The sequence below is a fragment of the Dendrobates tinctorius genome, unplaced genomic scaffold (genome assembly GCF_039654945.1).
Source record: "Dendrobates tinctorius isolate UK_male_01 unplaced genomic scaffold, ASM3965494v1 ptg000464l, whole genome shotgun sequence".
NCBI lineage: Eukaryota > Metazoa > Chordata > Amphibia > Anura > Dendrobatidae > Dendrobates > Dendrobates tinctorius.
In genome coordinates, this window is record NW_027362126.1 from 987,689 (window position 1) to 1,013,662 (window position 25,974).

Below are 25,974 nucleotides of genomic sequence, written 5' to 3' on the forward strand. Positions count from 1 at the left end.
GAGCATGGAATAAAAATCTAGAAATTCTGTAAATTTACAAGTGAGTGCAGGTCTTGTGTTATGTACGGTAAATAACAAAGGTCTACCAAAAAATAAAAGCATTTTTCTCTGGTGCCGAGGTTTTTGGAATGGATTTCGGGTATTTTTCTGAGAATTGATGCATGAGGATAATGTGTTCCCCAATGTGACTTGTGGGATCACAGATGCAATCTCTTTTGGTCTTCTGACAGTTGATCAGTGTCTTGGGTACTGAAATATCTTACTTTGCTTTTCAGTTTGTAGCTTACAATAAAAGAAAAGCCAGAATTCTCCTGTAATAAAACATTAAATATCACAGATACTGGAGCCAATCTGGCAAAACCAAAGTCTAATTTATAATCAGCACCATAAACCTAATATAAAACCATCCAGACATCGCTGGCTCCAAAATCACCGCAAGCCGGTGTAATTAACTCATATAATGTGTAAAGGTCTACCCTGGATCAAAAATCGGATCAGGAGGAAAAGATTAAAAGGGAGACAAAGTATTAGGGCTAACAGGTTTAGACTATAGTGTAGATCCATTATTAGGTCTAGTGTGGTGAGGCTATAGTGTAGATCCATTATTAGGACTAGTGTAGTGAGGCTATAGTGTAGATCCATTATTAGGACTAGTGTGGTGAGGCTATAGTGTAGATCCATTATTAGGACTAGTGTGGTGAGGCTATAGTGTAGATCCATTATTAGGGTTAGTGTGGTGAGGCTATAGTGTAGATCCATTATTAGGACTAGTGTGGTGAGGCTATAGTGTAGATCCATTATTAGGGTTAGTGTGGTGAGGCTATAGTGTAGATCCATTATTAGGACTAGTGTGGTGAGGCTATAGTGTAGATCCATTATTAGGGTTAGTGTGGTGAGGCTATAGTGTAGATCCATTATTAGGACTAGTGTGGTGAGGCTATAGTGTAGATCCATTATTAGGGTTAGTGTGGTGAGGCTATAGTGTAGATCCATTATTAGGACTAGTGTGGTGAGGCTATAGTGTAGATCCATTATTAGGACTAGTGTGGTGAGGCTATAGTGTAGATCCATTATTAGGACTAGTGTGGTGAGGCTATAGTGTAGATCCATTATTAGGACTATTGTGGTGAGGCTATAGTGTAGATCCATTATTAGGGTTAGTGTGGTGAGGCTATAGTGTAGATCCATTATTAGGGTTAGTGTGGTGAGGCTATAGTGTAGATCCATTATTAGGGCTAGTGTGGTGAGGCTATAGTGTAGATCCATTATTAGGACTAGTGTGGTGAGGCTATAGTGTAGATCCATTATTAGGGCTAGTGTGGTGAGGCTATAGTGTAGATCCATTATTAGGACTAGTGTGGTGAGGCTATAGTGTAGATCCATTATTAGGACTAGTGTGGTGAGGCTATAGTGTAGATCCATTATTAGGACTAGTGTAGTGAGGCTATAGTGTAGATCCATTATTAGGACTAGTGTGGTGAGGCTATAGTGTAGATCCATTATTAGGGTTAGTGTGGTGAGGCTATAGTGTAGATCCATTATTAGGAATAGTGTAGTGAGGCTATAGTGTAGATCCATTATTAGGACTAGTGTGGTGAGGCTATAGTGTAGATCCATTATTAGGGTTAGTGTAGTGAGGCTATAGTGTAGATCCATTATTAGGACTAGTGTGGTGAGGCTATAGTGTAGATCCATTATTAGGGCTTGTGTAGTGAGGCTATAGTGTAGATCCATTATTAGGGTTAGTGTGGTGAGGCTATAGTGTAGATCCATTATTAGAACTAGTGTGGTGAGGCTATAGTGTAGATCCATTATTAGGACTAGTGTGGTGAGGCTATAGTGTAGATCCATTATTAGGGTTAGTGTGGTGAGGCTATAGTGTAGATCCATTATTAGGACTAGTGTGGTGAGGCTATAGTGTAGATCCATTATTAGGACTAGTGTGGTGAGGCTATAGTGTAGATCCATTATTAGGACTAGTGTGGTGAGGCTATAGTGTAGATCCATTATTAGGACTAGTGTGGTCAGGCTATAGTGTAGATCCATTATTAGGACTAGTGTAGTGAGGCTATAGTGTAGATCCATTATTAGGACTAGTGTGGTGAGGCTATAGTGTAGATCCATTATTAGGACTAGTGTGGTGAGGCTATAGTGTAGATCCATTATTAGGGCTTGTGTAGTGAGGCTATAGTGTAGATCCATTATTAGGGTTAGTGTGGTGAGGCTATAGTGTAGATCCATTATTAGAACTAGTGTGGTGAGGCTATAGTGTAGATCCATTATTAGGACTAGTGTAGTGAGGCTATAGTGTAGATCCATTATTAGGGTTAGTGTGGTGAGGCTATAGTGTAGATCCATTATTAGGACTAGTGTGGTGAGGCTATAGTGTAGATCCATTATTAGGACTAGTGTGGTGAGGCTATAGTGTAGATCCATTATTAGGACTAGTGTGGTGAGGCTATAGTGTAGATCCATTATTAGGGCTTGTGTAGTGAGGCTATAGTGTAGATCCATTATTAGGGTTAGTGTGGTGAGGCTATAGTGTAGATCCATTATTAGGACTAGTGTGGTGAGGCTATAGTGTAGATCCATTATTAGGACTAGTGTGGTGAGGCTATAGTGTAGATCCATTATTAGGGTTAGTGTGGTGAGGCTATAGTGTAGATCCATTATTAGGACTAGTGTGGTGAGGCTATAGTGTAGATCCATTATTAGGGTTAGTGTGGTGAGGCTATAGTGTAGATCCATTATTAGGACTAGTGTGGTGAGGCTATAGTGTAGATCCATTATTAGGACTAGTGTAGTGAGGCAATAGTGTAGATCCATTATTAGGGTTAGTGTGGTGAGGCTATAGTGTAGATCCATTATTAGGACTAGTGTCGTGAGGCTATAGTGTAGATCCATTATTAGGGTTAGTGTGGTGAGGCTATAGTGTAGATCCATTATTAGGACTAGTGTGGTGAGGCTATAGTGTAGATCCATTATTAGGGTTAGTGTGGTGAGGCTATAGTGTAGATCCATTATTAGGACTAGTGTAGTGAGGCTATAGTGTAGATCCATTATTAGGACTAGTGTGGTGAGGCTATAGTGTAGATCCATTATTAGGACTAGTGTGGTGAGGCTATAGTGTAGATCCATTATTAGGACTAGTGTGGTGAGGCTATAGTGTAGATCCATTATTAGGACTAGTGTGGTGAGGCTATAGTGTAGATCCATTATTAGGACTAGTGTGGTGAGGCTATAGTGTAGATCCATTATTAGGACTAGTGTGGTGAGGCTATAGTGTAGATCCATTATTAGGACTAGTGTGGTGAGGCTATAGTGTAGATCCATTATTAGGACTAGTGTGGTGAGGCTATAGTGTAGATCCATTATTAGGACTAGTGTGGTGAGGCTATAGTGTAGATCCATTATTAGGACTAGTGTGGTGAGGCTATAGTGTAGATCCATTATTAGGGCTTGTGTAGTGAGGCTATAGTGTAGATCCATTATTAGGGTTAGTGTGGTGAGGCTATAGTGTAGATCCATTATTAGGGCTTGTGTAGTGAGGCTATAGTGTAGATCCATTATTAGGACTAGTGTGGTGAGGCTATAGTGTAGATCCATTATTAGGACTAGTGTGGTGAGGCTATAGTGTAGATCCATTATTAGAACTAGTGTGGTGAGGCTATAGTGTAGATCCATTATTAGGACTAGTGTGGTGAGGCTATAGTGTAGATACATTATTAGGACTAGTGTGGTGAGGCTATAGTGTAGATCCATTATTAGGACTAGTGTGGTGAGGCTATAGTGTAGATCCATTATTAGGACTAGTGTGGTGAGGCTATAGTGTAGATCCATTATTAGGACTAGTGTGGTGAGGCTATAGTGTAGATCCATTATTAGGACTAGTGTGGTGAGGCTATAGTGTAGATCCATTATTAGGACTAGTGTGGTGAGGCTATAGTGTAGATCCATTATTAGGGTTAGTGTGGTGAGGCTATAGTGTAGATCCATTATTAGGACTAGTGTGGTGAGGCTATAGTGTAGATCCATTATTAGGGCTTGTGTAGTGAGGCTATAGTGTAGATCCATTATTAGGGTTAGTGTGGTGAGGCTATAGTGTAGATCCATTATTAGAACTAGTGTGGTGAGGCTATAGTGTAGATCCATTATTAGGACTAGTGTAGTGAGGCTATAGTGTAGATCCATTATTAGGGTTAGTGTGGTGAGGCTATAGTGTAGATCCATTATTAGGACTAGTGTGGTGAGGCTATAGTGTAGATCCATTATTAGGACTAGTGTGGTGAGGCTATAGTGTAGATCCATTATTAGGGTTAGTGTGGTGAGGCTATAGTGTAGATCCATTATTAGGACTAGTGTGGTGAGGCTATAGTGTAGATCCATTATTAGGACTAGTGTGGTGAGGCTATAGTGTAGATCCATTATTAGGACTAGTGTGGTGAGGCTATAGTGTAGATCCATTATTAGGACTAGTGTAGTGAGGCTATAGTGTAGATCCATTATTAGGACTAGTGTGGTGAGGCTATAGTGTAGATCCATTATTAGGACTAGTGTGGTGAGGCTATAGTGTAGATCCATTATTAGGGCTTGTGTAGTGAGGCTATAGTGTAGATCCATTATTAGGGTTAGTGTGGTGAGGCTATAGTGTAGATCCATTATTAGAACTAGTGTGGTGAGGCTATAGTGTAGATCCATTATTAGGACTAGTGTAGTGAGGCTATAGTGTAGATCCATTATTAGGGTTAGTGTGGTGAGGCTATAGTGTAGATCCATTATTAGGACTAGTGTGGTGAGGCTATAGTGTAGATCCATTATTAGGACTAGTGTGGTGAGGCTATAGTGTAGATCCATTATTAGGACTAGTGTGGTGAGGCTATAGTGTAGATCCATTATTAGGACTAGTGTGGTGAGGCTATAGTGTAGATCCATTATTAGGACTAGTGTGGTGAGGTTATAGTGTAGATCCATTATTAGGGTTAGTGTGGTGAGGCTATAGTGTAGATCCATTATTAGAACTAGTGTGGTGAGGCTATAGTGTAGATCCATTATTAGGACTAGTGTAGTGAGGCTATAGTGTAGATCCATTATTAGGGTTAGTGTGGTGAGGCTATAGTGTAGATCCATTATTAGGACTAGTGTGGTGAGGCTATAGTGTAGATCCATTATTAGGACTAGTGTGGTGAGGCTATAGTGTAGATCCATTATTAGGACTAGTGTGGTGAGGCTATAGTGTAGATCCATTATTAGGACTAGTGTGGTGAGGCTATAGTGTAGATCCATTATTAGGACTAGTGTAGTGAGGCTATAGTGTAGATCCATTATTAGGACTAGTGTGGTGAGGCTATAGTGTAGATCCATTATTAGGGCTAGTGTGGTGAGGCTATAGTGTAGATCCATTATTAGGACTAGTGTGGTGAGGCTATAGTGTAGATCCATTATTAGGACTAGTGTGGTGAGGCTATAGTGTAGATCCATTATTAGGACTAGTGTGGTGAGGCTATAGTGTAGATCCATTATTAGGACTAGTGTGGTGAGGCTATAGTGTAGATCCATTATTAGGACTAGTGTGGTGAGGCTATAGTGTAGATCCATTATTAGGACTAGTGTGGTGAGGCTATGGTGTAGATCCATTATAGGACTAGTGTAGTGAGGCTATAGTGTAGATCCATTATTAGGACTAGTGTGGTGAGGCTATAGTGTAGATCCATTATAGGACTAGTGTAGTGAGGCTATAGTGTAGATCCATTATTAGGACTAGTGTGGTGAGGCTATAGTGTAGATCCATTATTAGGACTAGTGTGGTGAGGCTATAGTGTAGATCCATTATTAGGACTAGTGTGGTGAGGCTATAGTGTAGATCCATTATTAGGGCTAGTGTGGTGAGGCTATAGTGTAGATCCATTATTAGGGTTAGTGTGGTGAGGCTATAGTGTAGATCCATTATTAGGACTAGTGTGGTGAGGCTATAGTGTAGATCCATTATTAGGGTTAGTGTGGTGAGGCTATAGTGTAGATCCATTATTAGGACTAGTGTGGTGAGGCTATAGTGTAGATCCATTATTAGGACTAGTGTGGTGAGGCTATAGTGTAGATCCATTATTAGGACTAGTGTGGTGAGGCTATAGTGTAGATCCATTATTAGGGTTAGTGTGGTGAGGCTATAGTGTAGATCCATTGCTAGGACTTGTGTGGTGAGGCTATAGTGTAGATCCATTATTAGGACTAGTGTGGTGAGGTTATAGTGTAGATCCATTATTAGGACTTGTGTGGTGAGGCTATAGTGTAGATCCATTATTAGGACTAGTGTGGTGAGGTTATAGTGTAGATCCATTATTAGGACTAGTGTGGTGAGGCTATAGTGTAGATCCATTATTAGGTCTAGTGTGGTGAGGCTATAGTGTAGATCCATTATTAGGACTAGTGTGGTGAGGCTATAGTGTAGATCCATTATTAGGGTTAGTGTGGTGAGGCTATAGTGTAGATCCATTATTAGGGCTAGTGTGGTGAGGCTATAGTGTAGATCCATTATTAGGTCTAGTGTGGTGAGGCTATAGTGTAGATCCATTATTAGGGCTAGTGTGGTGAGGCTATAGTGTAGATCCATTATTAGGGCTAGTGTGGTGAGGCTATAGTGTAGATCCATTATTAGGTCTAGTGTGGTGAGGCTATAGTGTAGATCCATTATTAGGAGTAGTGTGGTGAGGCTATAGTGTAGATCCATTATTAGAACTTGTATAGTTAGGCTATAGAGTAGATCCATTATTAGGGCTAGTGTGGTGAGGCTATAGTGTAGATCCATTATTAGGACTAGTGTGGTGAGGCTATAGTGTAGATCCATTATTAGGACTAGTGTGGTGAGGCTATAGTGTAGATCCATTATTAGAACTTGTATAGTTAGGCTATAGAGTAGATCCATTATTAGGGCTAGTGTGGTGAGGCTATAGTGTAGATCCATTCTTAGGACTAGTGTGGTGAGGCTATAGTGTAGATCCATTATTAGGGCTAGTGTGGTGAGGCTATAGTGTAGATCCATTATTAGGACTAGTGTGGTGAGGCTATAGTGTAGATCCATTATTAGGACTAGTGTGGTGAGGCTATAGTGTAGATCCATTATAAGGACTTGTGTAGTGAGGCTATAGTGTAGATCCATTATTAGGACTAGTGTGGTGAGGCTATAGTGTAGATCCATTATTAGGGCTAGTGTGGTGAGGCTATAGTGTAGATCCATTATTAGGACTAGTGTGGTGAGGCTATAGTGTAGATCCATTATTAGGACTAGTGTGGTGAGACTATAGTGTAGATCCATTATTAGGACTAGTGTGGTGAGGCTATAGTGTAGATCCATTATTAGGGCTAGTGTGGTGAGGCTATAGTGTAGATCCATTATTAGGACTAGTGTGGTGAGGCTATAGTGTAGATCCATTATTAGGGCTAGTGTGGTGAGGCTATAGTGTAGATCCATTATTAGGACTAGTGTGGTGAGGCTATAGTGTAGATCCATTATTAGGACTAGTGTGGTGAGGCTATAGTGTAGATCCATTATTAGGACTAGTGTGGTGAGGCTATAGTGTAGATCCATTATTAGGACTAGTGTGGTGAGGCTATAGTGTAGATCCATTATTAGGACTAGTGTGGTGAGGCTATAGTGTAGATCCATTATTAGGACTAGTGTGGTGAGACTATAGTGTAGATCCATTATTAGGACTAGTGTGGTGAGGCTATAGTGTAGATCCATTATTAGGACTAGTGTGGTGAGGCTATAGTGTAGATCCATTATTAGGACTAGTGTGGTGAGGCTATAGTGTAGATCCATTATTAGGACTAGTGTGGTGAGGCTATAGTGTAGATCCATTATTAGGACTAGTGTGGTGAGGCTATAGTGTAGATCCATTATTAGGACTAGTGTGGTGAGGCTATAGTGTAGATCCATTATTAGGACTAGTGTGGTGAGGCTATAGTGTAGATCCATTATTAGGACTAGTGTGGTGAGGCTATAGTGTAGATCCATTATTAGGACTAGTGTGGTGAGGCTATAGTGTAGATCCATTATTAGGACTAGTGTGGTGAGGCTATAGTGTAGATCCATTATTAGGACTAGTGTGGTGAGGCTATAGTGTAGATCCATTATTAGGACTAGTGTGGTGAGGCTATAGTGTAGATCCATTATTAGGACTAGTGTGGTGAGGCTATAGTGTAGATCCATTATTAGGGCTAGTGTGGTGAGGCTATAGTGTAGATCCATTATTAGGACTAGTGTGGTGAGGCTATAGTGTAGATCCATTATTAGGACTGGTGTGGTGAGACTATAGTGTAGATCCATTATTAGGACTAGTGTGGTGAGGCTATAGTGTAGATCCATTATTAGGGCTAGTGTGGTGAGGCTATAGTGTAGATCCATTATTAGGACTAGTGTGGTGAGGCTATAGAGTAGATCCATTATTAGGACTAGTGTGGTGAGGCTATAGTGTAGATCCATTATTAGGACTAGTGTGGTGAGGCTATAGTGTAGATCCATTATTAGGACTAGTGTGGTGAGGCTATAGTGTAGATCCATTATTAGGACTAGTGTGGTGAGGCTATAGTGTAGATCCATTATTAGGACTAGTGTGGTGAGGCTATAGTGTAGATCCATTATTAGGACTAGTGTGGTGAGGCTATAGTGTAGATCCATTATTAGGACTAGTGTGGTGAGGCTATAGTGTAGATCCATTATTAGGACTAGTGTGGTGAGGCTATAGTGTAGATCCATTATTAGGACTAGTGTGGTGAGGCTATAGTGTAGATCCATTATTAGGACTAGTGTGGTGAGGCTATAGTGTAGATCCATTATTAGGACTAGTGTGGTGAGGCTATAGTGTAGATCCATTATTAGGACTAGTGTGGTGAGGCTATAGTGTAGATCCATTATTAGGACTAGTGTGGTGAGGCTATAGTGTAGATCCATTATTAGGACTAGTGTAGTGAGGCTATAGTGTAGATCCATTATTAGGACTAGTGTGGTGAGGCTATAGTGTAGATCCATTATTAGGACTAGTGTGGTCAGGCTATAGTGTAGATCCATTATTAGGACTAGTGTGGTGAGGCTATAGTGTAGATCCATTATTAGGGCTAGTGTGGTGAGGCTATAGTGTAGATCCATTATTAGGACTAGTGTGGTGAGGCTATAGTGTAGATCCATTATTAGGACTAGTGTGGTGAGGCTATAGTGTAGATCCATTATTAGGACTAGTGTGGTGAGGCTATAGTGTAGATCCATTATTAGGACTAGTGTGGTGAGGCTATAGTGTAGATCCATTATTAGGACTAGTGTGGTGAGGCTATAGTGTAGATCCATTATTAGGACTAGTGTGGTGAGGCTATAGTGTAGATCCATTATTAGGACTAGTGTAGTGAGGCTATAGTGTAGATCCATTATTAGGACTAGTGTGGTGAGGCTATAGTGTAGATCCATTATTAGGACTAGTGTGGTCAGGCTATAGTGTAGATCCATTATTAGGACTAGTGTGGTGAGGCTATAGTGTAGATCCATTATTAGGGCTAGTGTGGTGAGGCTATAGTGTAGATCCATTATTAGGACTAGTGTGGTGAGGCTATAGTGTAGATCCATTATTAGGACTAGTGTGGTGAGGCTATAGTGTAGATCCATTATTAGGACTAGTGTGGTGAGGCTATAGTGTAGATCCATTATTAGGGCTAGTGTGGTGAGGCTATAGTGTAGATCCATTATTAGGGCTAGTGTGGTGAGGCTATAGTGTAGATCCATTATTAGGGCTAGTGTGGTGAGGCTATAGTGTAGATCCATTATTAGGACTAGTGTGGTGAGGCTATAGTGTAGATCCATTATTAGGACTAGTGTGGTGAGGCTATAGTGTAGATCCATTATTAGGACTAGTGTGGTGAGGCTATACTGTAGATCCATTATTAGGACTAGTGTGGTGAGGCTATAGTGTAGATCTATTATTAGGGCTAGTGTGGTGAGGCTATAGTGTAGATCCATTATTAGGACTAGTGTGGTGAGGCTATACTGTAGATCCATTATTAGGACTAATGTGGTGAGGCTATAGTGTAGATCCATTATTAGGACTAGTGTGGTGAGGCTATAGTGTAGATCCATTATTAGGACTAGTGTGGTGAGGCTATACTGTAGATCCATTATTAGGACTAGTGTGGTGAGGCTATAGTGTAGATCCATTATTAGGGCTAGTGTGGTGAGGCTATAGTGTAGATCCATTATTAGGACTAGTGTGGTGAGGCTATAGTGTAGATCCATTATTAGGACTAGTGTGGTGAGGCTATAGTGTAGATCCATTATTAGGACTAGTGTGGTGAGGCTATACTGTAGATCCATTATTAGGACTAGTGTGGTGAGGCTATAGTGTAGATCCATTATTAGGACTAGTGTGGTGAGGCTATAGTGTAGATCCATTATTAGGACTAGTGTGGTGAGGCTATAGTGTAGAACCATTATTAGGGCTAGTGTGGTGAGGCTATAGTGTAGATCCATTATTAGGACTAGTGTGGTGAGGCTATAGTGTAGATCCATTATTAGGACTAGTGTGGTGAGGCTATAGTGTAGATCCATTATTAGGGCTAGTGTGGTGAGGCTATAGTGTAGATCCATTATTAGGACTAGTGTGGTGAGGCTATAGTGTAGATCCATTATTAGGACTAGTGTGGTGAGGCTATAGTGTAGATCCATTATTAGGACTAGTGTGGTGAGGCTATAGTGTAGATCCATTATTAGGACTAGTGTGGTGAGGCTATAGTGTAGATCCATTATTAGGACTAGTGTGGTGAGGCTATAGTGTAGATCCATTATTAGGACTAGTGTGGTGAGGCTATAGTGTAGATCCATTATTAGGACTAGTGTGGTGAGGCTATAGTGTAGATCCATTATTAGGGCTAGTGTGGTGAGGCTATAGTGTAGATCCATTATTAGGACTAGTGTGGTGAGGCTATAGTGTAGATCCATTATTAGGACTAGTGTGGTGAGGCTATAGTGTAGATCCATTATTAGGACTAGTGTGGTGAGGCTATACTGTAGATCCATTATTAGGACTAGTGTGGTGAGGCTATAGTGTAGATCCATTATTAGGACTAGTGTGGTGAGGCTATAGTGTAGATCCATTATTAGGACTAGTGTGGTGAGGCTATAGTGTAGATCCATTATTAGGACTAGTGTGGTGAGGCTATAGTGTAGATCCATTATTAGGACTAGTGTGGTGAGGCTATAGTGTAGATCCATTATTAGGACTAGTGTGGTGAGGCTATAGTGTAGATCCATTATTAGGACTAGTGTGGTGAGGCTATAGTGTAGATCCATTATTAGGACTAGTGTGGTGAGGCTATAGTGTAGATCCATTATTAGGACTAGTGTGGTGAGGCTATAGTGTAGATCCATTATTAGGACTAGTGTGGTGAGGCTATAGTGTAGATCCATTATTAGGACTAGTGTGGTGAGGCTATAGTGTAGATCCATTATTAGGACTAGTGTGGTGAGGCTATAGTGTAGATCCATTATTAGGGCTAGTGTGGTGAGGCTATAGTGTAGATCCATTATTAGGACTAGTGTGGTGAGGCTATAGTGTAGATCCATTATTAGGACTAGTGTGGTGAGGCTATAGTGTAGATCCATTATTAGGACTTGTGTGGTGAGGCTATAGTGTAGATCCATTATTAGGACTAGTGTGGTGAGGCTATAGTGTAGATCCATTATTAGGACTAGTGTGGTGAGGCTATAGTGTAGATCCATTATTAGGACTAGTGTGGTGAGGCTATAGTGTAGATCCATTATTAGGACTAGTGTGGTGAAGCTATAGTGTAGATCCATTATTAGGACTAGTGTGGTGAAGCTATAGTGTAGATCCATTATTAGGACTAGTGTGGTGAAGCTATAGTGTAGATCTTTTGTTAGGGCTAGTGTGGTGAGGCTATAGTGTAGATCCATTATTAGGGCTAGTGTGGTGAGGCTATAGTGTAGATCCATTATTAGGACTAGTGTGGTGAGGCTATAGTGTAGATCCATTATTAGGGCTAGTGTGGTGAGGCTATAGTGTAGATCCATTATTAGGACTAGTGTGGTGAGGCTATAGTGTAGATCCATTATTAGGACTAGTGTGGTGAGGCTATAGTGTAGATCCATTATTAGGACTAGTGTGGTGAGGCTATAGTGTAGATCCATTATTAGGACTAGTGTGGTGAGGCTATAGTGTAGATCCATTATTAGGACTAGTGTGGTGAGGCTATAGTGTAGATCCATTATTAGGACTAGTGTGGTGAGGCTATAGTGTAGATCCATTATTAGGACTAGTGTGGTGAGGCTATAGTGTAGATCCATTATTAGGACTAGTGTGGTGAGGCTATAGTGTAGATCCATTATTAGGACTAGTGTGGTGAGGCTATAGTGTAGATCCATTATTAGGACTAGTGTGGTGAGGCTATAGTGTAGATCCATTATTAGGACTAGTGTGGTGAGGCTATAGTGTAGATCCATTATTAGGGTTAGTGTGGTGAGGCTATAGTGTAGATCCATTATTAGGACTAGTGTGGTGAGGCTATAGTGTAGATCCATTATTAGGACTAGTGTGGTGAGGCTATAGTGTAGATCCATTATTAGGACTAGTGTGGTGAGGCTATAGTGCAGATCCATTATTAGGACTAGTGTGGTGAGGCTATAGTGTAGATCCATTATTAGGACTAGTGTGGTGAGGCTATAGTGTAGATCCATTATTAGGACTAGTGTGGTGAGGCTATAGTGTAGATCCATTATTAGGACTAGTGTGGTGAGGCTATAGTGTAGATCCATTATTAGGACTAGTGTGGTGAGGCTATAGTGTAGATCCATTATTAGGACTAGTGTGGTGAGGCTATAGTGTAGATCCATTATTAGGGTTAGTGTGGTGAGGCTATAGTGTAGATCCATTATTAGGACTAGTGTGGTGAGGCTATAGTGTAGATCCATTATTAGGACTAGTGTGGTGAGGCTATAGTGTAGATCCATTATTAGGACTAGTGTGGTGAGGCTATAGTGCAGATCCATTATTAGGACTAGTGTGGTGAGGCTATAGTGTAGATCCATTATTAGGGCTAGTGTGGTGAGGCTATAGTGTAGATCCATTATTAGGACTAGTGTGGTGAGGCTATAGTGTAGATCCATTATTAGGACTAGTGTGGTGAGGCTATAGTGTAGATCCATTATTAGGACTAGTGTGGTGAGGCTATAGTGTAGATCCATTATTAGGACTAGTGTGGTGAGGCTATAGTGTAGATCCATTATTAGGACTAGTGTGGTGAGGCTATAGTGTAGATCCATTATTAGGACTAGTGTGGTGAGGCTTTAGTGTAGATCCATTATTAGGACTAGTGTGGTGAGGCTATAGTGTAGATCCATTATTAGGACTAGTGTGGTGAGGCTATAGTGTAGATCCATTATTAGGACTAGTGTGGTGAGGCTATAGTGTAGATCCATTATTAGGACTAGTGTGGTGAGGCTATAGTGTAGATCCATTATTAGGACTAGTGTGGTGAGGCTATAGTGTAGATCCATTATTAGGACTAGTGTGGTGAGGCTATAGTGTAGATCCATTATTAGGGCTAGTGTGGTGAGGCTATAGTGTAGATCCATTATTAGGACTAGTGTGGTGAGGCTATAGTGTAGATCCATTATTAGGGCTAGTGTGGTGAGGCTATACTGTAGATCCATTATTAGGGCTAGTGTGGTGAGGCTATACTGTAGATCCATTATTAGGACTAGTGTGGTGAGGCTATAGTGTAGATCCATTATTAGGACTAGTGTGGTGAGGCTATAGTGTAGATCCATTATTAGGACTAGTGTGGTGAGGCTATAGTGTAGATCCATTATTAGGACTAGTGTGGTGAGGCTATAGTGTAGATCCATTATTAGGACTAGTGTGGTGAGGCTATAGTGTAGATCCATTATTAGGACTAGTGTGGTGAGGCTATAGTGTAGATCCATTATTAGGACTAGTGTGGTGAGGCTATAGTGTAGATCCATTATTAGGGCTAGTGTGGTGAGGCTATACTGTAGATCCATTATTAGGGCTAGTGTGGTGAGGCTATACTGTAGATCCATTATTAGGACTAGTGTGGTGAGGCTATAGTGTAGATCCATTATTAGGACTAGTGTGGTGAGGCTATAGTGTAGATCCATTATTAGGACTAGTGTGGTGAGGCTATAGTGTAGATCCATTATTAGGACTAGTGTGGTGAGGCTATAGTGTAGATCCATTATTAGGACTAGTGTGGTGAGGCTATAGTGTAGATCCATTATTAGGACTAGTGTGGTGAGGCTATAGTGTAGATCCATTATTAGGACTAGTGTGGTGAGGCTATAGTGTAGATCCATTATTAGGACTAGTGTGGTGAGGCTATAGTGTAGATCCATTATTAGGACTAGTGTGGTGAGGCTATAGTGTAGATCCATTATTAGGACTAGTGTGGTGAGGCTATAGTGTAGACCTAATATAGAGGCTAGATGGGTTGGACAGTTGTAGATCTAGTACTAGGTGTTAAGACTTGGGGTTAGGCTATAGCGTAGATCTGGAAAAATGGTTTGTGGGTTTTCCTAGAGTGTAGATCTTGTACTAGGAATGGTGGGGTTAGGGTTAGCTCTAGTATTAGGCTAGTTTGGTCTAGCTTCAGTATAGGTTGGGGTTATCAGGGTACATTTAGACCAAACCATCCACTTTATAAAGGGAACACTCATACGAGGAGGGGCTTGTTGGGTTAGGATCGGGATGTGCTCCCACCACGGAGGAACTTGTCGTTATGACTGTGGCGGGGCCTGATATCAGTCATAAATCCTTTTGTGCATTGTCATTTACCCTGAAGAGAATCTGTTTCTTTTTTAGCGTTACCAGAATCTTTTACCAGAGAGGTAGCAGTGTTTGTCTGGAGCAGCAGTGCCCTGTTAGGTCAGTGGCCCCCAGAGCCCCTGTGTGTCCCCCTCACCCCCACTCACTACTTTGTATCTGTCACCACTTTCCTCCAGCATTCTGACCATCTGTGAGCAAAGCTGCTGCAGGAATCCAGATAAATGCGTTCTTCATGTGCTTGTCTGTTCATCGATTTGTGAAACCTCTCTCATCCGGAGCCCACAAAACTGTCCACTGGGGCCAGAACGGCCCCTCTCAGCCCCATTAGATGAAATCATGAGGCTAACACCCCTGAGCAGCAGAAGCACAAGTTCTTCCTGAGCTGAGGGGCTGTTACAATGAACCAGTGCTGGTAAAATGTATTGTTCAGAATGGATACAAATGTAGCAAATTCTCAGCTGCGAGAAGAATGAGGTTTATTGTACTATGAATGGAGGAATCAGAGATACCAGCTGATGATGGTCTCTCCATGCAGACAGAATAGAAGTCGCTCCCTGACCCTCCTTACCACCCGAGTGGACTGGAATGGCAGGCGTCTGCGGGAGCGGGACACTGGTGTAGGGTTTACCTACATGTGCATGGTGTACGTCACATGAAAAAAGGATGCCAAAAGAGCACAAGGGTATGCAGAGGTGGGGGCGATGCTGGAAGATGGAGCCCCCAGAAGGTCTGGGAACAGACCCCACCCATATCGCTGTGTCTTGCGCAGCTTCACTAGGGGAAGTGACTGTACCTAGTGACTACGGACTTGTGGCTTCACACACTGACTGGTGGCCGCCATCAGTGATAAGAGTTGTGTCACGTCCAGGCCTTTGCTGGGGCGTTTCGCAGTGGCAGTATGGCCGTCCTTTGAGTCACGTCAGGAAGCTGTGTGGCTAGGGTTAGGGTTCTGAGCCCTGGGCCGTGCTCTCTTCTATTTACACCCCTGAGGCTCTGACTCCCACCGCCAGTTATAGTTTTGTCTGTCTGGTGTTTCTGTTACTTGTTGGATTCCTGTCGTCTGCCAGTGGTCTGTTTCCTCACCATCCTTTGTACCTTTGCTCCTCCTGGTTCTGATCTGTCTTTCTCCACTTGTATCATCTCTGCCCTTCCATGGCGGCAATCCAGTGAACCTGTTGTAAGACCAGATCCCTGTGCAGGGATAAAGGGTGAAGGTTGGGATTCCTCTGCAGTCTGCGCCCTGTCTGTATGAGGAAGCCTTATTGAGCCTCTGACAGACCTTACAAGTCTTGTGGCTGCGCCTGATAACCAGTGACTTGTGGCTTCACCCCATAATCAGTGACTTGTGGCTTCACCCCATAATCGGTGATTTCTAACTTCACCCAATAATCAGTGACGTATCTGCATAAGTTACATTTTCTGCTGTTCCATATTCTTTAATATTTTGTTTTAGGAGCAAGAATGGATTCAAGAAGCGGAAGCTGACCAAGTAGGTGACAAGCGGCGTCCTTCCCTTCATCTCCTGATCAGCTGCAGTCAGGGGGCGGCAGGATATATGAGGGTGACATACCCCACCGCTGCTGCTCTCTGATATCAGCGGTCAGCCTGTGGTTGTGCCGCTGCTGTTTGGACTTTCCACCTCATTAATCATCAGTAACTTGTGATTTACATTAGTGGGGTCCATTTAAGTGGGGACCATAGTAATAACCCTTTCTGTGACTTTTCCTTTGTCCTGGAAGTCCCGTGCAGTTGGATGACTTTGATTCCTACATTGTGGACATGGCCAAGGACTCTGACTACAAGTTCTCACTGCAATTTGAGGTAAGTGATAAAATCCAAGTCCCAGATCATAGTGACCTCTGATAACAGAGGGTCCTGAGTGGAGATCTGCTTGGTACATGTGTAATTCACCCTTCTGGCGCCCCTCAGCATGTCCCTGTCACGGGTGTGTAAGTGGCTGCAGACCATCGCCATGCTTCTGACTGTAGAAGGTCTCAGCAGTTTCCTTTGCAGACTTCTTCCTGGTCCTTTTGACTCTAGGACCCAGTGGCAAACTTCCTTCGACTCTAGTTGACACTCCTGGACCAGGGTGTTTATAACTCCCAGCTTGCTGCTGGGAGTTGCCGGTGATATTTCCATTTCCCTGTTGAGGCTTGGAGCTATAGCAGTCGGCTATCTTCCTGTTTTGTGTTTGGATGATGTCTGTATTTCTCTCTGAGTATACTCAAGTGTTACCCTTGTTTGTGTATCCCATTTGTCTTTAGTGGTAGTGGGGATTGCCCATTCTGTCTTTCCCTATGCAGGGCTTACTGCTAGGGGCAGGTAGGGATTAGGAATCCTGCTCGGTGATAGGTGCAGAACCCATATGGGGTCGTTAGGGCAGATAGGGTGACGTTAGAGCTGCATAGGGGTCTTCACTCCCCCCCCTTCCCTAGTATTGGATTCCCTTTCACTTCGTGTTGCACTTAGTCTTTCCTACACTGTACGTGACAGTCCCTCAGCATTACTAGAGCTTGGCCATAAACCTCCGGACATCACGTTACCCATCGTGTCACCCTCGTTACCATTGGCCATGTTTTTTCCAGGAGCTGAAGATGATCGGCCTGGATATTCCACACAGCGCTGCCGACCTCCCTGTGAACAGATGTAAAAACCGCTACACAAACATATTACCATGTGAGTAAACGTAGCAATGATGACCCCACCACTCCTATGGGGGCACCATGACCAGACCTTACTATGGCCTGCCTGGCAGCGTCCTGACACCTCGCACCCATAACACATACTGTGCATAGGAGAAGCCTTCAATAATAAACTGAGCCCACTCACCTGCACTAACCCCCATGGACCCTGAAGTTATGTTCCGTCACCTGACTGAGGTCAGTGATTAGCAGCAGCGGTCAGGTGGCTGGAATAATGCATCACATGTAGAGATGAGAAGATCTTTTGAAATTCAAATTCTCCAACTTCGCCAAATTTTCCCCCAAAAAATGATTTGTGGCAAATAACTTCATGCAAATCGTATAAATATAAAGCTTCCGATTGGCTGGAAAATCTGTGGAGCTCAGTGCGAGTTCCCCTCGGAGTCAGAAGAACGTCTTTGGGCGCACGTTGAGTATTTGCTTGCAGAAATTTATGCAAGGTTTCTGCATCTCTTGGCAGAAAAAACCTGCGGTAAAAACACTTGTTTTTTTTACAGAAATGAAGGCTTTTTTTTTTTTTTTTTTAGCTACATAAAGGTATCTAAAAAGAAAAAAAAAAAGTTTTGTGATGTCATTTCTCGGTCCCACACCACCTTTTTCATGCTAATGCTGCTACATACTTCATCAGGGTAATGAGAATAGGGCTTGGTGCCAGCAGCTGTCATTGCCACCAAGCCCTAGGCACCCTCATTACTAAGTCGATAAGTAAACAAACACATACACATTGTCATCAGCCTTTGTAGGAGTGTTAACAGAGTGAACCTACATATTTTGACTTTTTTCTCACTATACCATTTAGCGATGAGGTTAATCTTTTTTTTTTTTAATTTTTATTGATCAGCCCATATTTTATTTTTATTGTTTTATTTTGAATGGGGCAAGAGGGGGTGATTTGAACTTTTATATTTTTATTTTTTTATAATTTTAAAAACATTTTCTTTTTACTTTTGGCATGCTTCATTAGTCTTCATCAAACAAATAAGGCAGCACTCTGTAGCGCTATAGCATGCAAACATGAAATATGAAAATCAAATTGCATTACTGCACTGGAAATATGAAAAATTGAGAATGCTTAGCGCATAAATTGGCCAATTCATGTGTACCTGACAGAAACGATAAGGTGATTCTCTTTTGCTAGGACCTAATGCCAATCCTCTTAGACAGTCTACATTTCTTCTGGGAACCTAATGTGAATCCTCTCCTAGACTGAAGTCTATATCTCAATGGAGGGGTAGGATCCTGTTGCAAATAAAAATGCCTGAGGCTAAGGGGCAGAGTGCTCAGTCAGAAGGCTAATACAAATATCAAAAAACTGACCGTCCCATCCAAACATAAATCAGTTGGCTACTCTAGGTAAGCACCTGTTCAGACCTGATTTATGTTTAGATGTGACGGACAGTTTTTTGATATTTGTATTAGCCTTCTGACTGAGCACTCCACCCCTTAGCCTCAGGCATTTTTATTTACAACAGGATCCTAACCCTCCATTGAGATATAGACTTCAGTCTAGGAGAGGATACACATTAGGTTCCCAGAAGAAATTCTTTGGGAAAAAGTCGAGAGTCTGAGGGAAGCCCTTACTGCTGTCTTGGGGACCAGTGTCATACCAGAGGTAATACGCGGAAGCAGGTGAAGGAGGTTAGGAGAGGTGTGAGGCATAAAGAATTCTTCAGTGGCGGTTCCAGAGTGTAACACTGTATCCAGGAGTGAAGAGCAAGGGCTAGTGAAATATGCTTCCCGTCGAGGTCGACGAACCAGACCAAAGCGCCCACCAGACAGATGCAGACGTTAGTGCTGGGTGTGCTGAAGAGTGGGACACCTGTCCAGAAATTGCCCTACCCAAGAAAAGCGATGAAAAAGGCCCGCTCACCACTCCGAAGGTCCTGCTAATTGGAGGGAACGTCTCCCCTGGAGGGAATGGTATGGCGGGAGAAGAGACCCACTAAGAGCAAGACAGAGCCACGACGTCGGACGCCGAGAAGAGAGGGTCTCGACTGTCCATGGTAAAATGTCTGCGCTGTCCTGACGCGTGGAGGCGAGTCTCGCAGATCTCCAACCTAGGTCTAGAGGTCCCGACGGTGAGATTGGACCCGAAGAGGGAGAAAGGACGACTGCCTAAGTGGTCCATTGGAGTAAATCGCCATCATGCTCGCCACAAGCTCCCGACAAAGGAGAGAAGGTGACTAGTGTTCCCGAGACGCCTGCTCCTACGGTTCTCGTCAATAAGAAGGAAGAGCCACTAGTATTGTCCCCTGAAGAGGAAAGTTTGCCAGCCGTCAGCTCGCAAGATCCTGCCGACTACAGGGCAGACGACGCAGTGTCCGGCCTGAATGGTTTCAAGGCATCCAGTCCCAGTTCTGACGGGAATGCGCCTGTCAAGAGAGGGGGAGCTATGGAGAAGAACCCAGTCCACAGACTGAGGAGCCCGAGCAAGAGGTACCTAAGGCTTCCGATGAAGATAAAGAGAAGGACAAGCTGTCTGCTCAAGTGGCTGTCAGCAGCAAGGCTAAGAAGAAGAAAAAGGAGATGGATGAAGTGGAAAAAACTTATGTTTCAGAGCAAAGTTTGTCCAAAGAATCTTTTCCTGCAGCCGTTGAGGGTGAAGATGGAGAATCTCTCGACTGGTCATATGGTGATCCAGAAAAGGAACAGGCCTCAAGAGACTGCTGCTCCAGGTGACCTAGATGAACCCCCGTTCTCCACCACTCCACCCGAAGTTTGGCGTATCTTCGACCAGCCTTACTGGAAAAAGATGGAGCCAGAGAGGCAGGAAGAGTTGCAAATATTGTGGGCCGGAACTAAGGATGCTGCATCCTCTGTTTCCAGGGGAAGCCTGAGAGAGGCGGACCTTCCTCTGCTGCAGGAGGGAAGGAGGAGAGAGACTAAGCTTCCTGCTCACCCAGGAGAGCTAGGAAAGCGTGCTCAGCAGCAGGGGGATAAAAGGGAGAAGCGTGCCAAAAAGGTCAGTCTGGCACCGGCACAGAGCAGTGCGGAACAATGCCAGCAGAGCAGAGCTAAGCAGAGTGCCGTACCCGGCATGATAGTGAATACTGCACACACTCTGCCCAAGAAAGACCGCATACTTGACAGACCCCAGCATACAGGTCCACCATTTGTGGACGACCAACTGTCAGCTCCCCGCTACCCTCCACGCTAGGAGGTGACCCTAGTGAAGGCAGAGACTGCACTGTGAGTGCGACGCAGAGAGAGAGAGACAGACTGCTAGGACAGAGCCTCGCTACCAAGGACTTGTGTACACTGAGGGGCGAAGTTCCATTTCGGCGGTTCCCAACACTAGACTAGATGCTAGATACGTTTTAGCATGGGAAATCTTCCTGCCTCCCAGAGACTTCACCGAAACGTCCCGCACCGCTGTTGTTGGTGCCACCGTTGGATCCCCGCCTGTTACAGACCTCACCGAGACATCACGTGCCGCTGTTGTCGGTGCCACCGTTGGAATCCCGAGGAGCTGCACCAAAGAAGACTACAGACTGTTAAGTTTCACCTCTTTATTACCGAACTTTCGTTCGTCGCTGACCTACCCTGCCATTCTCCCAGTTCTGCCTTATTCCTTACCATCACCCTACAATCCCTCACTCCCTGCGTGGAGTACATTACCCTGTAAATAAATCTGTTTAACCCTTGTTCTGCCTCCCCATGCGTGACTGCATCCCACGTTCCTGCTAGAACCTTACACTTGCACGTTGTATCTTCTACCGCGTGACTCTGCTTCCCCATGTAAACTTGCTTCCCAGCTCTTTTCTTGCATAAAGGAAAGTACTGAGGACGCCATGTGGAGTCAATAATACTACTTGGGCTTGTTGGGTTGAACGTTAGTTGAGCCGGATACCACGGAGGTGTTAAAGGAGACCGATACCTAACCAATTGTTGGTTTAACGTTCTTCCACCCTGGACGACAAAGGCGTAACCCTAAATAAAGCCATTGCCATGTAAGTACTTGGAAAGTAATTTGCGGCACCAACCAGCAGCATCGCTGTAGTGTCCATTAGGGCCGGCTCCAGGTTTTCTTGTGCCCCCTGTCTGCGTAGGGCCCCGACACTTGTCTTGGTGCACCGGGTGCTGACGTTGACCCTGGTGCTTATGATTGCTAAATGCAACTTGTCACACAGATGTAAAACCTCAACTTCTTATTCTGCGGTTTTTTGAGAAAAAAAAATTTCATTTTTTTTTTTTAATAATGTTCAACCAAAATGAAAAGTAATTTAATGAAACCTAAAATACTAAGTTGCAAAGCTGCTACACATAGGTTCACGGCCGTAACAAATAAGGGCAGTATGGTCCTGGGGTGTCTGGTATCTAGAGAGCACAAAATGGATTCCAAAATTCAAAAGAGATGTGTTTTATCATCCTTAATAAAACAGATGCCACATGCCACTCTAGTATAGAATCGCTTCCCACAAGCAGGCACCTGCACGTGGCCGGTGTGCCCAGATTAGACTTGGAGCAATGAAAAGGGCAGAGCAGATGATTTCACACAATGTGCACGCATTGCCAGGTAAATACTTGAGTTTGTTTCAGAATTGGGAAGATTCTCCTGTAAATAGTGAAACCCCAAAACACAGGGATCACACTTTCATTTACAACCAGCCTTGAATTCAGAGCTTGGATTTAGCTGCAATATCTACAATGAGCAATTTAATATTATCCCTGCTTGCTGACAAGATGCTAAACAGGTCACTGTATATCATTTGTTTCTTGGCTTTTTGGTCACCAACTGAGACTCTCATTTTCAGTCTGCTACATCACCACTGAAGTAGTCCACCACTGTTGCATTACACCTTCATCTATCCACATCCTTCGTGCTTTGAGCTCCTATCTCTTAACAGTTTCTGAATTTTTTTTTTTTTTAAATTCGATCCTCCGTGGATCAATTTCCTCATCTCTAATCATGAGATACATCTAGAATCGCCCCCTTCCAGTGGATGCAACAGTCAGGGAACATTATAGTTTCTGGTCCGATCATAAACCTCTGAAGACACCTCTGTGGGGGGCATGCCTCAGTTTATTGTTGGCACAGGCTGGGTAGGAAAGTGAGCACAGTGTGGCACAAGTTGTGTGAGTAATGCATGTTGGAATAAACCCCAGCTGTGTGTGGACTGTATGACACAGAATGCGTGTGGGTGGACTGCATGGCACAGAATGCGTGTGGGTGGACTGCATGGCACAGAATGCGTGTGGGTGGACTGCATGGCACAGAATGCGTGTGGGTGGACTGCATGGCACAGAATGCGTGTGGGTGGACTGCATGGCACAGAATGCGTGTGGGTGGACTGCATGGCACAGAATGCGTGTGGGTGGACTGCATGGCACAGAATGCGTGTGGGTGGACTGTATGGCTCAGAATGCGTGTGTGGACTGCATGGCACAGAATGCGTGTGGGTGGACTGCATGGCACAGAATGCGTGTGGGTGGACTGCATGGCACAGAATGCGTGTGGGTGGACTGTAAGGCGCAGAATGTGTGTGGGTGGACTGCATGGCTCAGAATGCGTGTGGGTGGACTGTATGGCTCAGAATGCGTGTGTGGACTGTATGGCTCAGAATGTGTGTGGGTGGACTGTATGGCACAGAATGCGTTTGGGTGCACTGTATGGAACAGAATGCGTGTGGGTGGACTGTATGGAACAGAATTCGTTTGGGTGGACTGTATGGCACACAATACGTGTGGGGACTTTATGGAACAGAATGTGTGTGGGTGGACTGTATGGCACATAATGTGTGTGGGGACTCTGGCACAGAATGCGTGTGGATGGACTGTATGGCACAAAATGCGTGTGAGTGAACTGTATGGCACAGAATGCGTGTGGGGACTGTATGGCACAGAATGCGTGTGTGTGGACTGTATGACACAGAATGCGTGTGGGTGGACTGCATGACACAGAATGCGTTTGGGTGGACTGTATGGCATAGAATGCGTGTGGGTGGACTGTATGGCTCAGAATGCGTGTGTGAACTGTATGGCACAGAATGCGTGTGGGTGGACTGTATGGCACAGAATGCGTTTGGGTGCACTGTATGGAACAGAATTCGTTTGGGTGGTCTGTATTGAACAGAATGCGTGTGGGTGGACTGTATGGCACACAATACGTGTGGGGACTGTATGGAACAGAATGTGTGTGGGTGGACTGTATGGCACATAATGTGTGTGGGGACTCTATGGCACAGAATGCGTGTGGGTGGACTGTATGGCACATAATGTGTGTGGGGACTCTGGCACAGAATGCGTGTGGATGGACTGTATGGCACCAAATACGTGTGAGTGAACTGTATGGCACACAATGCGTGTGGGGACTGTATGGCACAGAATGCGTTTGGGTGGACTGTATGGAACAGAATGCGTGTGGGTGGACTATATGGCACACAATACGTTTGGGTGGACTGTATGGCACAGATTGCATTTGGGTGGACTGTATGGAACAGAATGCATGTGGGTGGACTGTATGGCACACAATGCGTGTGGGGACTGTATGGCACAGAATGTGTGTGGGGATTGTATGGCACAGAATGTGTGTGTGGACTGTATGGCACAGAATGCGTTTGGGTGGACTGTATGGCACAGAATGCGTGTGGGTGGACTGTATGGCACAGAATGCGTGTGGGTGGACTGTATGGCACAGGTTATGTCGGCTCTCTTTAGTGTTGAAATGACTACATAAAGTAAGTTGTATTGACGATTACGGTACTCTTACTGCAACTTCTCCATTCTCTCATCTAGACGACTTTAGTCGGGTGAAGCTCATTACCACTGAGGAGGAAGACTCTGCCGATTACATCAATGCCAACTTCATCCCAGTAAGTGTAGATGGAGGTCTGGGCAGCAATGGAGACCCCAGAACTCTTCTCTGTGAAGGTGTCATGAAGCCACTTCACATGAACATGTTGCATAAATGTAGCACTGGGGGCCTTGCTGTGATGGCAAACAGAGATTATCATTAAGGTGTGTGGTCAGAGGGCGGAGTCAGCAGTTATCTCATTATCCTTACAGGGCAGAGTCAGCAGATATCTCATTATCATTAGAGGGCGGGATCATCTGTTATGTTATCATTAGAGATGAAGTCAGCAGTTATCTCATTAGTATTAGAGGGCAGAGTCAGCAGTCTTCTCATTAATATAAGAGGGCGGATTCATCAGCTATCTTATCAGTAGAGGTGGAGTCAATAGTGTTCTCATTAGTATTAGAGGGCGGAGTCAGCAGTTATCTCATTGATATTAGAGGGCAGATTCATCAGTTATCTTATCAGTAGAGGTGGACTCAGTAGTGTTCTCTGTTATGAATGGGTCACCGAGGAGGAAAAAACAACACAAGCCAAGTCTCAGAAAACCAGAGAGGTTGGTAACTATGCAGATTGCAGATCCCTGATCTTACCACACAACTAGCAGCAGTCGTGGAGCGTACATATGATGATCCTAGACGCCTCATCACAACCAGAGAGCTACATAAGCCTAAAGCAGGAAAAGAGGAAAACTAACTGCCCGAGAGCAGACCCCAAAGGAAAGACAGCCCCCCAAATGTATTGACGGTGAAACAAGAAGAAAACACAAACAAAGGCAGAAAAATAGGCTGAGCAAACGATGGGGCCCGACTAACTAGAAAGGACAGGAAAGGAAAGACACTGTCTGCAATCTGCCAAAAACCCTACCAAAATAATGTCCAACACTTCTAATAGCAAAATTAACCCTGAAGTCACTAGACTTCTCCCACTATATCAGCACTCTGAAATATTCTGAGACAGAGCAAAAAGAGGCCAATCTAATAAGGGACTAAAAGGCAAATACAGATAAATAGGAGTGGAAATTCAGCACAACCCCAGCAGGGGCTGGCTGACCACAAAAAACTGAATTGACCAACAAGAGCAAGTGTGAACAATAGCAAAAACAAACTTAACTTGAGAAGACTGGAACAGAGCTGAAGTCCAAGACCTGAGAAGCAGACTGAATCACCAGCACCAGGATAGAGCGTCAGCTGTCTTATATCCAGTCTGATACTCCAGAGATCCAATCGTTATCCTCCTCATCAGGTGGCAGATCACTACCAATTAAACCAACCTCACTACCTCCTGTCACCACCAGAGGGAGAACGGAAGGAGAACTCTCAACTGGTGGAGCAGAAAATGAGTTCACAACAGTACCCCCCCTTGAGGAGGGCTCACCGAACCCTCATCCATGCCACCAGGCCGATCAGGATGGGCCCGGTGAAAAGCACGAACCAATTTATTGGCATGAATATCAGGCAGAGACCCAAGAATTATCCTCCTGGCCATAACCCTTCCATTTGACCAAATACTGGAGTCTCCGTCTAACCAAACGAGAATCCAATATTTTCTCTACCTCATATTCCACATTGCTTTAACCAATACAGGGTCAAGAGGTGCCGCCACAGGAACTACTGGCTCAACAAACCTCTTCAACAGTGAC

The 25,974-nt window shown here is 43.9% G+C and overlaps 1 protein-coding gene across 10 annotated transcripts in view; it reads left to right on the top strand.

The window, feature by feature from the left end:
* PTPRO (protein tyrosine phosphatase receptor type O) overlaps positions 1-25,974 on the top strand; it is a 570,099-nt gene that overhangs the window by 465,915 nt on the left and 78,210 nt on the right. For 8 of the 10 annotated variants that reach the window (XM_073564603.1, XM_073564604.1, XM_073564609.1 and 5 more), the window contains 5 exons: positions 14,874-14,936; positions 16,291-16,326; positions 16,577-16,658; positions 17,423-17,513; positions 24,275-24,351. In XM_073564603.1, coding sequence (XP_073420704.1) covers positions 14,874-14,936; positions 16,291-16,326; positions 16,577-16,658; positions 17,423-17,513; positions 24,275-24,351 — 349 coding nt within the window. The remainder of the gene's footprint in view (positions 1-14,873; positions 14,937-16,290; positions 16,327-16,576; positions 16,659-17,422; positions 17,514-24,274; positions 24,352-25,974) is intronic. The other 2 variants (XM_073564607.1, XM_073564605.1) reach the window with 1 other exon arrangement.